This window comes from Rhineura floridana, chromosome 18, assembly GCF_030035675.1.
Source record: "Rhineura floridana isolate rRhiFlo1 chromosome 18, rRhiFlo1.hap2, whole genome shotgun sequence".
Classification (NCBI taxonomy): domain Eukaryota; kingdom Metazoa; phylum Chordata; class Lepidosauria; order Squamata; family Rhineuridae; genus Rhineura; species Rhineura floridana.
Window position 1 is genome coordinate 6,018,907 of NC_084497.1, and position 13,992 is coordinate 6,032,898.

General features: G+C 47.5%; 2 protein-coding genes across 16 annotated transcripts in view; one reads left to right on the plus strand and one right to left on the minus strand.

Annotated features, from left to right (window-relative positions):
- Window positions 1-9,254, minus strand: part of SLC5A5 (solute carrier family 5 member 5) — a 93,717-nt gene extending 84,463 nt beyond the window's left edge. For 14 of the 15 annotated variants that reach the window (XM_061602254.1, XM_061602256.1, XM_061602255.1 and 11 more), the window contains exons 1-2: window positions 9,088-9,254; window positions 2,803-2,977 (exon numbers count right to left, since the gene is read on the minus strand). The gene's annotated coding sequence lies outside the window, so the exon portion shown is untranslated. The remainder of the gene's footprint in view (window positions 1-2,802; window positions 2,978-9,087) is intronic. The other variant, XM_061602257.1, reaches the window with a different exon arrangement.
- The window catches only part of JAK3 (Janus kinase 3), a 35,320-nt gene that overhangs the window by 11,283 nt on the left and 10,045 nt on the right, over window positions 1-13,992 (plus strand). The window contains exons 10-18 of the mRNA XM_061602240.1: window positions 2,792-2,916; window positions 4,056-4,217; window positions 5,582-5,666; window positions 6,157-6,290; window positions 6,972-7,110; window positions 9,938-10,089; window positions 11,737-11,887; window positions 12,629-12,753; window positions 13,780-13,969. Coding sequence (XP_061458224.1) covers window positions 2,792-2,916; window positions 4,056-4,217; window positions 5,582-5,666; window positions 6,157-6,290; window positions 6,972-7,110; window positions 9,938-10,089; window positions 11,737-11,887; window positions 12,629-12,753; window positions 13,780-13,969 — 1,263 coding nt within the window. The remainder of the gene's footprint in view (window positions 1-2,791; window positions 2,917-4,055; window positions 4,218-5,581; window positions 5,667-6,156; window positions 6,291-6,971; window positions 7,111-9,937; window positions 10,090-11,736; window positions 11,888-12,628; window positions 12,754-13,779; window positions 13,970-13,992) is intronic.

Sequence of the window (13,992 nt, forward strand, 5' to 3'; positions counted from 1 at the left end):
GTCAAAACAAAGACAGAGGAACTGGGCCACAGCTCAAGTTAGACTAGGGCCCTGTCTACATAATACTGTTGTGAGTTTGGGGGTTGGAATGGATTATTCCTGTGGGTCCCCTTCCAGCCTCTGATTTGGAATCCTGTGCCTTGGGGTGAGGGGCTGGCTCTACTGGCCAGATGAGTTTCTTTTGTTAAGCTAATAGAGTGGCCAGTTTGCTAATGGCTCTTTCAGGTGCCCAGCAACTGGTGAATGGGCCAGGAAGACCCTTTTAGTCATTGGAACTCTTCAGGAGTGCTTCCTCTCCCTTCCTGGCTGCTAGGAGAGGCTTGCATTTTTAGTTGTGGAGAAGAAAGGCTGGGAACTGGAGGCAGGCAGAGAGGCTGTCTCTCTGCATCATGGCTATAGGGTGCCTCCTGTAACACTGATGGGAAAGCTGGATATTGGGCTGCTGATGCCTTGAACCCCTCCATCCTAAGCTCAGGTTGGAATGTTCGTAAATAAACCATATTTCATGAAGACACCACAGTCTCCGCTGACCTTCTTCCCAAGGAAACCAAACCCAGGGTGAGTGCAGGGACCCCTGAAATTTCACCGCTCAGAGATTGGGGAGGCATGCAACAATACATTGAAAGCAGTCTTAAGGGCATTTTTAATGTCCATTTTTTCACTCACATAGCTGTCTGCCATGTGCAAACCCTGACATTTGGACTGAGGTGAAAGGGGTTTTAAAAGGGGGGGGAGAGTGAATACAAGCCTAGCAAACGTCTTACTTGCCTGCCCTCCCACCAGCAAATACATGAACTGAAGCATAAATTAGAATTAAACACTGCTGTGTAGGATCCATGCCCTGCTCTATCAGAATTCTTACCAAGAATAAAAAAGACGAAAATGCAGAGAACCAGACGTCACAGTGTACCAGGAGAGAGATTTCGTTAACTTTTTTTTTTTTTTTTTTTTAAGAAAAGCTGGTGATTTGTAAAAACCTGAAGAATCGTCGTCTAATGTATCTTCTACTGTTCCTATTCAATTTCACTAAAAAGTCGCACCTCTAGTCAGTGTTTCAGTGGCTTCCAAACTGAATTTGTGTCCTTGAACCACTGATTAAATTGTATGTGTTCATTGGTTTCCAAACGCTAGGACTGGGTGTCCATTTGGAGACAGAACTATTACTTTAAAAATGCCTTGGTAGCAGTATACTATTCTTACTTTTTGTTGTATGTTTAAATTGTTGATTTGATGACCAGGTGGTTTTTAAATTGAATGTAAATATGTTTGTATTTAATGTACACCGCTGAGAGAGCCTTGCTATGGGCAGTATAAAAATTGAATTAAATAAATAAATAAATTATTTATTTATAATTCATTTATTATTTGATTCATATCCTGCCCTTCCTCCCAGCAGGAGCCCAGGGCGGCAAACAAAAGCACTAAAAACACTTTAAAACATCATAAAAACAGACTTTAAATTACATTAAGACAAAACATCTTTAAAAACATTTTTTAAAAAAAAAAAGCTTTCAAGACATCTTTTTTCAAAAAAGATTAAAAACATTTTTTTTTTAAAAAGCAAGGTTTAAAAACATATTAAAAAGCAATTCCAACACTAGCCTAAACTATCATGTCATCTTCCCTCAAAGAATCCTGCGATCTGTAGTTTGTTAAGGGCGTTGAGATTTATTAGGAGACCCCCTATTCTCCTCACAGAGCTACAATTCCCAGAGTGGAACCCCTTCTCCCAAGGGGGCACTTCTGGATGAAAACATGAGCTGTCATCACTGAGCTATGAATCCTTCCCTGACATGGCTCTGAAAGGTCCAAGAGAAATAGTCAGTCTGCATTCACCTGGGGTCAAGAATGCCAGATAGCATCTCTGGGGTAGGAACGGGCAAGCATTTCAAATTCAGTTCTCATTTAAAGCCAAACTTATCAAATTCACACTTTCCAAACCAATATGACACCCAAAACACAGCCCTCCTTCAAAGTTACTTTTTCAAATTTTGCAATGCAGTTCCGCCAACCAACGTTCACAAAAAATCTGTGTCTGTGTTGGAATTGCTTTTTAATATATTCTTAACCCTTTTTTTAAATGTTTTGAATCTTAGATGTTTTGAAAGCTTTTTTTAAGTAATGATTTTGAAGATGTTTTGTTTTAATGTGTGCTAAAGTTTGTTTTTATGATGTTTTAATGTTTTTGGCGCTTTGGTTTGCCGCCCTGGGTCCCTGCTGGAAGGAAGGGTGGGATATAAATCTAATAATAATAATAATAATAAATAATGCATATATTAGGGGGAAGTATGCATAAAAATGAATATATTTGTGAAAATGACATACAAAAAGGCATCGCAGGACAAGAAACTTGCAAAAATGTGTATGTCACTCAAAACAGCCTACAAAAATGTGTTCGTTAGGAGGAATTGGCACTAAAACACTGGAGAATTTTCATGAGGGTTGTTAAAAACAAAACAAAAATATGCAAATTGCTGCCGAAATGTGGAGAACTGGATTTGAGACCGAAAGAATGAGTACTAAAAACTGACACATCTTTCCATCCCCACTCTAGGGAGGGTGTGCAATAACCAGGGAGCCACTCTCCAGAAAAGGCTGTTCCCTCTGGAAACCCTCCAAACTCTTGCCTCCGAGGGAGGGGGGAAGATAGAGAAGGAATTCCTTGAGAAAACCTCAAGGCCCATGCAGATATATACAGATCAGAGCGATCAGAATAGTGGGGGGTGGGCAATAATTATCCCTAAGCCCCTGACCTTTTCATTTCTTCTGTTCCCTCCCTCCTTCTCCACAGAAAAATCCAACCTGTTGATTGTGAGGGGGGGCAGCTGCCACCAGCTTGCCACCTCCCCGGCCGCTCCACGGAGGGCTCTCAACCATATGATGTTCCAGAAGATCCACGTAGAGAATCTGGTGCAGGTGAAATATCTCCTCCTCCGTCAACTGGCCTTCTCCCCTTTGAATGGCATCAAACTAAGTTCTATGCAGAAAAAAACCATTAAAATTAGTGGGCCTCTATCAGCCATGCCCATTCACTTCAATGGGTCTACGCCAAGGATGGGTTAGGTTGATTCAGATCTCATTTAAATCCCTGTAGCCGATTTCATCCACCCTCCTTTAGTTTTTACCTCTTGAGTCCCTTTTAATACCACTCCCCCATATTTCTAAATTGTATTTTATGTATTCTTATCTGCGTTAATGTTTTTTGTGATTTTATTGGGCATGGTTTCGTTGTGAGCCGCCCTGAGACCCCTATTGTAGGGCAGAAGGGTGGGACAGAAATATTTTAAATAAATAAAAAATAAAAACAAACAAATCTATCAAATGCACCCTTACCAAAACAATGTGACAAGTCGCAGTCATCCAAATTTTGCTAACTAACATGCATATACTAAGGAGAAATGCACGTCTTAGTGAAAACAACATATAAAAATGCATTGCCAGGAGAAACTGCTTGGGAAAAAGTGTACATTCATCAAGACTGCATACAAAATACGTTTATGGGGAGAAATTCACGCTAAAATGCTGAAGAATTTTCATGAGGTTTTAGAAAAAAAAATCACAAGAGTTTGCAGAAAAGCAAAGAACTGAATTCAAGATCAGAAAAATGAGGCATTAAGATAACGGAAACTGACAGAGGCTTCCATCCCTAGAATGGGTACGACTCTTTGAAATCCCTCTCTTGAAATTGTCAATTCCACTGGCTGATTTTTGCTGACCAAGGCTGCAATCCAAGACACACTTTCCTTGTGATTCAGTCCCACTGAATCCAATGCAGCTTACACTCGGGTCCTGCTTGCGGGCTTCCCCCAGGCACCTGGTTGGCCATTGTGAGAACAGGATGCTGGACTAGATGGGCCACTGGCCTGATCCAGCAGGCTCTTCTTATGTTCTTATGTTCCTGCATAGCCATGAACTGGATTGCAGCCCAAACCTCGTTTAAAGCCACAAGGGCAGCCAAGGTTAACCTTTCCTTGGCCAGTTGACAAACCTAGCCTCCCCCCCCCGCTCCTCCAAAGCTATCCTCTCCCTCCCTGCCAACATTTCTCTTCCAACAGTGTGAAAATCTGGGGCAAGGGACCTTCACCAGGATCTACCGGGGCACCAAACGAGAGCCAAAGGAAAGCAACGATATTGAGGAAGAGGAAAGAGAGTGTTGGAGTCGCCCAACGGAGATTGCAATAAAAGTCTTGGACCTCGCCCATTGCAGCTGGGCCGAGGTGAGGCTGACACAGTAAGGGTCATATTGAACAGGACCGCCGGAAGCCAATTTCTACTGAGTCAGATTATCAGCCCATTCAGCACACCGGTCTACCTAGCAGGCTGGCCGTGGCCCCCCTGGGTTTGAGACGGGGGTCTTTCGGCCTCTCCAACAGGTGCCAGGGACTGACCTTGGGACCTTCTGCACAGTGGTGTAGTTGTCCAGGGTCTCAGGGGGTCTTAGACCCTTTACTTTTTGGGAGCAGGGTCCCAATGTCTCTAGTATCGTAGGAGCCAATCAGCATGAAAGGGGAGTGTGTTAGTCACTGTGAAGAGACTTCTCACATGCTTCCTTGTCCTTTCCTGCTGACTGGAGCCAATCAGAGTGAAAGGAGGCGAGTCAGCCACTGAGAAGACTCTTCTAAGTAGCTAACACTCTCCCCTTTCGTGCCTTTTGGCTCCCAGGGATATCTGTTGTTGTGGGAGGAGGCATTAACAAGGATCTCATCCTCAACCCAGCAGCAAAAAAAGATGGAGGGGCATGGCTGCGACTACCATGAGGGTACCCTGCGCTTGGCCACTGCACGCAAAACAGCTGCTCTATAATGGAGTTACAGTCCTAAAAAGAAAATCGGGTTCCAGTCCTTGTGGTTGATTTTAAAGATTTTTTTTAAAGTTATTTTGTTTTAAAATGTTTAAAGGTATTTATTTTTAAGCTGCCTTAAATTGCTTTCAGTGGCTTGCTGCCCTGGGCTCCTTCTGGGGGAGAGGGCAGCATATTAAATATGTAAGTCAGCATCCCCATAGGAAGCTGCCTTTTACTGAGCCCCCCAGCTCAGTATTGTCTACACTGACTGGCAGTGGCTTTCCAGTTCCAGACAGTGAGCCTTTCCCTGCCCCACCTGGAGATTGAACGTGGGACCTCCTGCATGCAAAGAAGGTGCTCTAACCACTGAGCTATGTCCCCACTGGCTAAAAATAAAGTAAGATCCTAGTCCTCTCCAATCCTTCCAGGGTTTCAGGCAGGAGTCTCTTTCCCCGCCGTGGGTCAACTCTGGGGCCTTCTGCATGCAAAACAGCTGCTCTGTTGCTGAGCTGTGGCTCATCCAGCCTTAAGAGCAAACAGAGCAACTGCAGTTGGGCAGTGGTTATTTGGTCTGTCTAGCTCAGCTTTGTCTACACTGACTGGCAGCAGTCAGAAAGTGTTGTTTCACAAGCCTCCAGCAGGCGGAGTTGTTGCTGTGCTCCTGTTAAGAGAACGCTTCAGTTAAAGGGAACGGCAAAAGAGTTGCGAAGGGTGTGTGTGTCTTAACAGAATGCGAGGAAGTTGGAGAGGGAGGACTGAGGTGCTTTGCATTGACCTGGTCGGCATCCTTTTTTGCAGCCCTTCCTCGAAGCCGCCAGCATGATCAGCCAGATCTCTCACAAGCACCTCGTTCTGCTCTATGGAGTCTGCATGGGAGAGGAAAGTAAGTGTCCACCCCACACACACCTTCCACTAAGAGGTAGCCTTTTCCTTCCCCCCATCCTCAAATCTGTGCAGGATGCCTGGAAACAGGAACCCCGATCTTTGAACATACGTTCGTCTCATCTAATCTATGTCACCAGCAGCAGCGTAGTGGCCAATTCAGAAGTGCAGGCTCCCTTCATGATAACCACCCTCAGAGCCATGCCTCCTCACTCACTCGCTTGCTCTCCATTGTCATCTCTGCACCCCTCAGTTCTTCCCATGGGCAACTTCTTCCACAACAGCAGATGTCCCTAGGAGCCAATCAGCATGAAAGGGGAGTGTGTTAGCTACTGAGCAGAGTCTTCTCAGGGCCTGACTCGCCTCCTTTCACTCTGATTGGCTCCAATCAGCAGGAAAGGGCAAGGAAGCATGAGAGAAGACTCATGGGGTCGCCATAAGTCGTAGTCGACTTGGAGGCACGTAACAACAACAACAAAACCTTCTTGCAGGCATCATGGTGCAGGAGTACGTCAGGCATGGCGCCCTGGACAGTTACCTGCGAAGGAACCAGGCCAGCGGCAAAGTGACAGCCACTTGGAAACTCCACGTGGCCAAGCAGTTAGCCTACGCCCTCAACTTCCTGGTAAGTCCCTCAACGAAGGTGTTTGGAGTCCCCCCCCTTCTGAAGCCCAGACCCGTCACTGCAACTCCCTTGCAGGGCTCTCTGACCTATGGCAGGACCTTTTCAGTGGTGGTTCCCTGTTTGGGGAATGCCTTTCCTGGCGAGGTGTGTCTGTCTCCCTCATTAGTGGCCTTAGGAGGAATTTAAAAGCTTCCCTGTTTACCCAGGGTTTTGATGGTTGAAGGAGACTGGTCCCAGCAACCTTAAGATCGCTGGTTGAGAGAAGGCTAAGAACTGTTTTTTAGAATGCTTTAAAGAAACATTTTATTGTTTAATGGGTCTGCTGTCCAACAGTGTCGTCACTCACCAGCATCGCGCCTGCCTTAGCTGCATCGCCACTCTGACATTATTAAATCCCGATTTAAAACCCTTCTGTTCTTTTTCCTCCTGAGCACCCACCCAAAATGCCAAGGGAGTGAAACCTTCTCTGGGAGTCAGAGCCTCTCTTGAATACAAGAGTGGGGACCCCACAGGCCCCTAACCAGAACCCCCTAACCAGGTTGTGGTCTCTAAACAGCTCTGTGCGGTGTTTCCACTAACCAAAACTCTTGGGGTGGCCCCCGTGGTTTGACTCGAATGTGTGGCCTGCCATAGATGAAGCCTGCATGCATCTCTTCCCCCCCCCCTTTCTTTTTACTGTAGGAGGACAAAAATATAGTCCACGGCAACGTTTCTGCCAAAAAAGTCCTGCTAGCACGGGAAGGGAATGCTGCAAGCGGTCAGCCCCCTTTCATCAAACTCAGCGACTCGGGCGTCAGCACCTCTGTCCTTCCCAAAGAGCGTGAGTTGCTGAAACTTCTTTTCCTGTCTTCCTTTACGCTTTTAGTTAAGTTTATTTCATTTTAACGGATGTTTAGGTTGTATATTATAGGTGGTCCTCAATCTCAGTGTTGCCCTTGTACAACTTAGCAAGAAGGAGGACAGGTACAAAGCTCTAATTAGTTGGCTCTATCTAGCATTGACTCTGGCTCCACCTAGTGTTGGCCTCCCAGCCTTGCGTCCTACCAGTCCCAATGAGCACTGATCATCACTGCTTTGAACAGCAGGCTACGTTTCTACACACACTCATGCACGCACTATCCTCCATCAAGGCGAGCAAGAGCATTGGGCCACATTCACACCAGACATTTATTCCACTTCAGACAGTCATGGATTCCCCCAAAGGATCCTGGGAAGTGTAGTTTGCAAAGGGTGCTGAAAGCTGTTAATAGACTCCTGTTGCCCCTCACAGAGCTACAATTCTCAGAGTTTTCTGGGAAGAGGAAATGACTGTTTAACCACTCCACCAAACTGTAGCTCTGGGAGGAGACTAGGGGTCTTCTAACAACTCTCTTCGCAAACACCACCTCCCATGATTCTTTGGGGGAAGCCATGCCTGTTTAAAGTAGAATCAGAGTGGAATAAATGTCTGGCATGAATGTGGCCATGATAAGGGTTCAAGGGCTCATCCCAGCCAGGCAAGACAGAAGGAAAGCTGATGTCAGCCACCACGATCCAACAAAGTTTTAAGAATCCCAGCAGGGCCTTGGATCTTCCTCTGGGGTCTTGGGTGAGCCACAATTCCTTGCAACCCATTTGCCAATTGGTGTTGAATCATCTTGGGTTGGGAGTGCTCCCCGCTTCCCTGCGCGATGACCAGTTCAGGGATACTGGCTTAAGTTTACTCCAGAGAGACCACTGGAGACTTAAGGCTACACCTGTTTCTTCGCAGGTACTCTAGCAGAGCCCTAGGTCGAAACAGGGTGGGGTCCCCAGAAATCATTGCAAAATGCCTCCTCCCCCTGTTGACAGTAGCAAAACAGGGCAAAATAGTCTCCCTTTTAGAGGGAAGGAGCAGAATGTTCCATTTCCCTCATTCCAAGCTGGCTTTGTGATTTCATCTTCACACAGACAAACCAGGATTGGCTATGTGGCCGCAAACGTCATCCTAACTGTCTCGATTACATAGTTCGTTCATGATCGCAATCAGCTGGATTACATATTTTGAAAAAAAAAAGTGCCACAGAAGTTGCTCAAAGGGGGAGTAAAGATTGCTGGGGGGATATTCACAGAATATTTGGAGGAGGTGGGCTCCCTTCTTTCCACCCAAACTTTGCCTCAGCCCTTAAAAATTTTTTTAGATTTTTAAAATTGTTTTTAAATGTTTTTAAATTGTGTTTTTAAATTGTTTTTTGTTTTTTAAAATTTGTATATTTGTTTTTAATGTTTTTAATTGCTGCAAACTGCCCAGAGAGCTTCAGCTATGGAGCAGTATATAAATGTAATAAATAAATAAATATTCCTAAGGCAGGCAGCTCAATCGCTAATGCCATATCAGATTCCTAAAGAGGGAAACAGCCAGACCCTCAAAGGGCTTTGCCAGCCACCAGTTAGGAACATCAGATGCTGCTTCATTCAGGCCCCATGATGCTAGTCCTCATGACTGATTGATTTCAAATCAGTCATGGGCAGATTTTAAACAGGAAGCTGCCTCGTGCCACCTCTGACCATTGGTCTACATAGCTCAGCACTGTCTGCACTGACTGGCAGCAGCTCTTCCAGGGTTTCAGATGGGGTCCCCTCCCAGCCCTACCTGGAGATGCCATTGGGGGTTGAACCCAGTCTCTTCTGCACACAACACAGGTGCTTTGCCCACTGAGCTACAGCCCTTCCCCACCATCCACTCTCCACCTCTGCCCAAATTCATATCGCTAAAAACTCCTCTCCAGGGCAAGGGTCTCAGTCCCAGGAGAGATGTTTCCCTTAGCAAAACACTCACCAAGGAGAGCAGGGTTGAAGGCACAGCTCAGTGCAAACAAGCCAGGATGGTCAAACACGAGGAACTATGTCCAGGTCCCAAATGTGTCAGGCCACAGGCCACAGGCACTCCAGGTAAGGTGCAACTCAGCAAGGCAGGGAAGACACCATCTAGACCCAAGGAACATGTGGTGCATCCAACAGCAGGACATCTCAAGAGGGAGGCCTGATATAAACTGGCCTCCTGGACCACACCCTAAGCACAGCTGCTGGTGGAGGAGGGCTTTCAGGGATTCCTTACTCACGAGGTGACCCCTTACTCACGAGGTGCACAATGACTCTGGGTCCATAGATGCAGGCCTGGACTATTTGGCACTGACCTTTTGGGCCAGGAGGTGGTTCTACCTCCTCTGACATATCCAAAGAGTCTCTCCTCCTGACACAGAGAGAGTCCCTCAACAGGATCCTGAGCCCTGGTTCCAGGGGGCTCTGCCTGCACCCCAATATCCTCAACCTGTGGGGTGTCTAGTACCGGGTCAGGGCTATGCGTGACATTCCTTGGGTGTCCCCCAAAACTGCCACATTCCACAGGCTGGAGGAAGATTTTAATCCATCAGGGACCACCCAGGCCCACTCCTTAAGCCTTGGATTCCCCCATCAAGGCAAAACCCACATAAATGTACCTGGCCAAACTCAACATAGAATATAGAGTTGGAAGGGGTCTGTAAGGCCATCAAGTCCAACCCCCTGTGCAATGCAAGAATCCAAACTCACCACGCACAAGAATACACTGTTAGTCCTCAATCACAAAGAAACCTGTTCATCTCTCTCTCTCCTCCCCCCCCTCTCTCTCCACTTGACTTCCATCCTAGTGTTAATCAACCGGATCCCGTGGGTAGCTCCAGAATGTCTGGAAGACCCCAAGAACCTTGCAGTGGAGTCAGACAAGTGGAGCTTTGGCGCCACCTTGTGGGAGATCTTTAATGGTGGCAACATGCCTATGAGGCTGATGGACCCTCAACTAGTAAGTTTCCTTTAGTAAGTCTTTATCATTCTGGGGGTCTCACACTGGCCACCACCCTTTGCAAAGCCGGGAGGCAGGTGGGGGGAGAGAGAGAGCCATCCTTGAGTATTTGTGCAAACTGTGTCTGTGCTCAGGTTACTTCGGGTTTGAATCCCAGCAGCAAACTTTGGTATTTCCTCGCAACATCGGCCACCAGAGCACAGCAGAGAGCTGATGGCTCTACAGATTCTTTATTGGACTTCCTAGAAGAGAGATTCAATTGCCATCAGAATAAGTTGTCACGAGTGGCGGCTGGTGGCTCCATGTCAGTGGGACAGTGGAATCTGCTCTGGGTTTTAGTCCGAATTTTCAAGGAGCTATCCAAGGTGATGAACCTGTTTGAGGGCATAGCTTTCAGCATCTTGGACAGCTGCACAGAAGTAAGCCCCGTGGGACTTACTCCTAAGTCTTTATTTCTTTATTTAAAAGGTAAAGGTGTCCCCGCACTTATAGTGCGAGTCGTTTCCGACTCTTATGATGACGTCTTGTGATGTTTACTAGGCAGACCGTATATATGGGGTGGGATTGCCAGTTCTTTCCCTGGCCTTTCTTTACCCCCCAGCATATGCCAGGTACTCATTTTACCGACCACAGATGGATGGAATTCATAAAGAATTTCTTTATTTATTTGTATTTATTTTCCATGTTTTCTCCAGGGAGCTCAAAGCGGCCTCTATGGGTCTCCCCTCCTTGTTTTATCCTCACAGCAGCCCTGTGAGGTAGGTTAGGCTGAGAGGCCATGATTGCCCCCAAGGTCATCCTGTGAGTTTCATGGCTGAGTGGGGATTTGAACCCTGGTCCCCTAGATCATAGTCCAGCACCCTAACCTTTAAATCCACACTGGGATGTATCCTGTAGGACAACATCTTCAAAATCTGTTCCAAACAGGAAAATATCCTTATCCACACCCTTAGGAAACTCTTAGTCAACCCATTAAAATGTTTACATTCTATCTTGATCCAGGAGTTCTTATCTCTTACCCTATCCCAAAGTAAATTAAAGCCATTGATTGTGCAATCGCTGTCCCGACCATGTGCTGAAAGCAAACAGTGCATATTGTAAATCTCTTCGGGTTGCACATTTCCAGTAAACCAACCAATACTCCAGCTCCCGTAAGTAGGGCAATGTCTTTTAGTCCCGCTCCATTTGAAAAACTTGGTTCCTAATAGGTCCACAGCTGACCTCTTGCAGAGCTCAGCTTAACGGAGAGGTCAGCTCTTGCGAACGAACCTTAGGCAACCGCTTTGGCTCAAGGGCTTCATCTTCCTTGCCAGGATAACTGCATTAAGTAAATGACAGGTGGCGAGCCAGTGTGGTGTAGTGGTTAGAGTGTTGGACTGCGCCCTGGGAGACCAGGGTTTGAATCCCCACACAGCCATGAAGCTCACTGAGTGACCTTGGGCCAGTCACTGCCTCTCAGCCTCATAGGGAGGCAATGGTGAACCCCCTCTGAATACCGCTTACCATGAAAACCCTATTCATAGGGTCGCCATAACTCGGGATCAACTTGAAGGCAGTCCATTCCCATTTTCAAATGACAGGTGATGCTCCGCAGCCAATCTAGCCAAATCAACCCCTCCAAATCAACCCTCTGCCCCCATTTTGCAGAAGCTGGAATTCTACCAGAATCGCCACCAGCTCCCTCCTCTCAAATGGACAGAGCTGGCCAATCTGGTGGGCCAGTGCATGGATTACAACCCCCAGTGGCGCCCAGCTTTCCGCGCCATCCTCCGTGACCTCAACAGCATCATCACTTCAGGTAAGACCCGGGGGGCCAGGCAGGTTCCAGGGTGGATCTAGGGCCTCTCCTTTCCTGTTACACGCTGCTTGAGAGGAAACGTCCACAGCTGAAGCTTAAGAACATTAAAGGTCTCCTGCTGGGTCAGCCTGAAGATCTACCATTTGTCTCCTTGCATGCTGAAGGTCTGTTTCAATCCTTGGCATCTCCAGGTGGAGCTGGGAATGTCCCCCCCAACTGAAACTCTGGAGAGCCTCTGCACGACAGATCAACTGTCTGACTCAGCTTCTGACACTCCTATTTAAATCAAAACCATGGGGACTAGAATCTTACTTTAATTTTAGGAGAAGGCTAATAGCTCCGCGGTAGAGCTTTTGCTTTGCAAGCAAAAGGTCCCAGGTTCAAACCCTACTGGCATCTCCAGGCAGGACTGGGAACCCCAGAGAGCCGCTGCCAGTCAGTGTAGACCATACCAGGCTAGATAGACCAGGGGTCTGACTCAGTATAAGCCGGCTTTTGATGTTCCATTCCAACCATGGCTGACCAGATGCTTCCAGGGACCAAGGTTTCTGCCTTATGCTGAATCAGGCCATGGGTCCATCTAGCTCAGGATTGTCAACACTGACCAGCAGTGGCTCTGCAGGGTTCCAGGCAGGAACACTCTCCCAGGCTCAGCCCTACCCAGAGATGCTGCCGGAAATTGAACTTGGGGCCTTCGGCATGAGCTATGGCCCTCAACCTCCCTTCCACTCCTTCGTCCAGATTACGAGCTTCTTTCGGACTTCCCGACGAGCGATAGCTGTGGAGGATATACGGACGTTTCTCTGTGGCAGGATCCCACCCTCTTTGAGGACCGTCACCTGAAATACATTTCAGTGCTGGGCAAGGTATGTGAGCCTCAGGGTGCCTGTGTGTGTGCACGGATACACATGCCTCTTTGGGAGGGCACCTTTGGAGAGAAAGGGTGTCCAAATCTATCTGAGAGATTGAGTTGGCTGGCAAAGGGAAAACCTACCTCGCAGGGTTGTTGTGGGGATTAAATGAGGTGGGGGAGAACCACTGATGCCACCTTGAGCTCCTTGGAGGAAAGGCACGATGTAAAATACAATAAATAAGTTTGGGGGAAATAAATTTTAGTGACGCATATTTAGACATGATTTGGCAAAATCATAAAGTGTTAAGTAGCCATTTTGGCATGCAAACAACAGTTTATTGTTATTAAATGGGTCATTTTGCTGCATGTTGTGTGGGAGTCAAATATGCAGTTTTCACGTTTCACGTTTTCATGTTGAAACCCAACTATCGCCGTGCCCTCAGTGGCTTGGGCACTCCTTTGAGACATTGGATGACCCATTTTTGCTGGACAAAGTCACAGTGCTTTGCAAGCCCCGGCGATCACCTGATAGGGTCGGGGCTTGCAAAGCGCCATGCACACCGTGCCACTGAACAGCGGATGGTCAGTGCCTGGAAAAAAAAAACCTTTTGACCCAGCCAAGTCTTCTTCACCTGACTTTACGGGTCGGAGGTTCCCCGCTGCTGATCTGGATGCCACCCGAGGAGTCCCTTACATGATTCATGTACGGCCAAGCTTTCATCAGGAGCTTGAGCAAATTTGAGCTTGATGGCCCCTTTGTAATGAGGAGCTGCCATCTCCCTTATGGGCAGCGATTCTGGAATTATAATTTGAAGATTAATGCGGAATGGAGGCAGCACCGATTCGGGAGCTAACCCACGCAAGACTTAAATGGTTTGGAAACGGACTGATTCACCAACCCCAAGGGGTTGGAGGGTGCAGGGCCCACACCATGCCAAACGGAGGCAAGGAACAGCAGACAAAGCCCCTTGCTTATGGAGGAATCCTTCCCACAATAACTTTCCCTGCCACCACCGAACTCGTGTGTTGTCATTGGCAGGGGAATTTCGGCAGCGTGGAGCTGTGTCGATACGACCCACTGGGTGACAGCACCGGGGAGCTGGTTGCGGTGAAGCGGCTACAGCAGAGCTCAGCCGAACAGCAGGCCGACTTCGAGCGGGAGATTGCCATCCTGCGCTCCCTGCACCATGACTTCATCGTCGCCTACCGTGGAGTGTGCTACAGTCGAGGTGAGGCCAGAAATGGGTGGAGG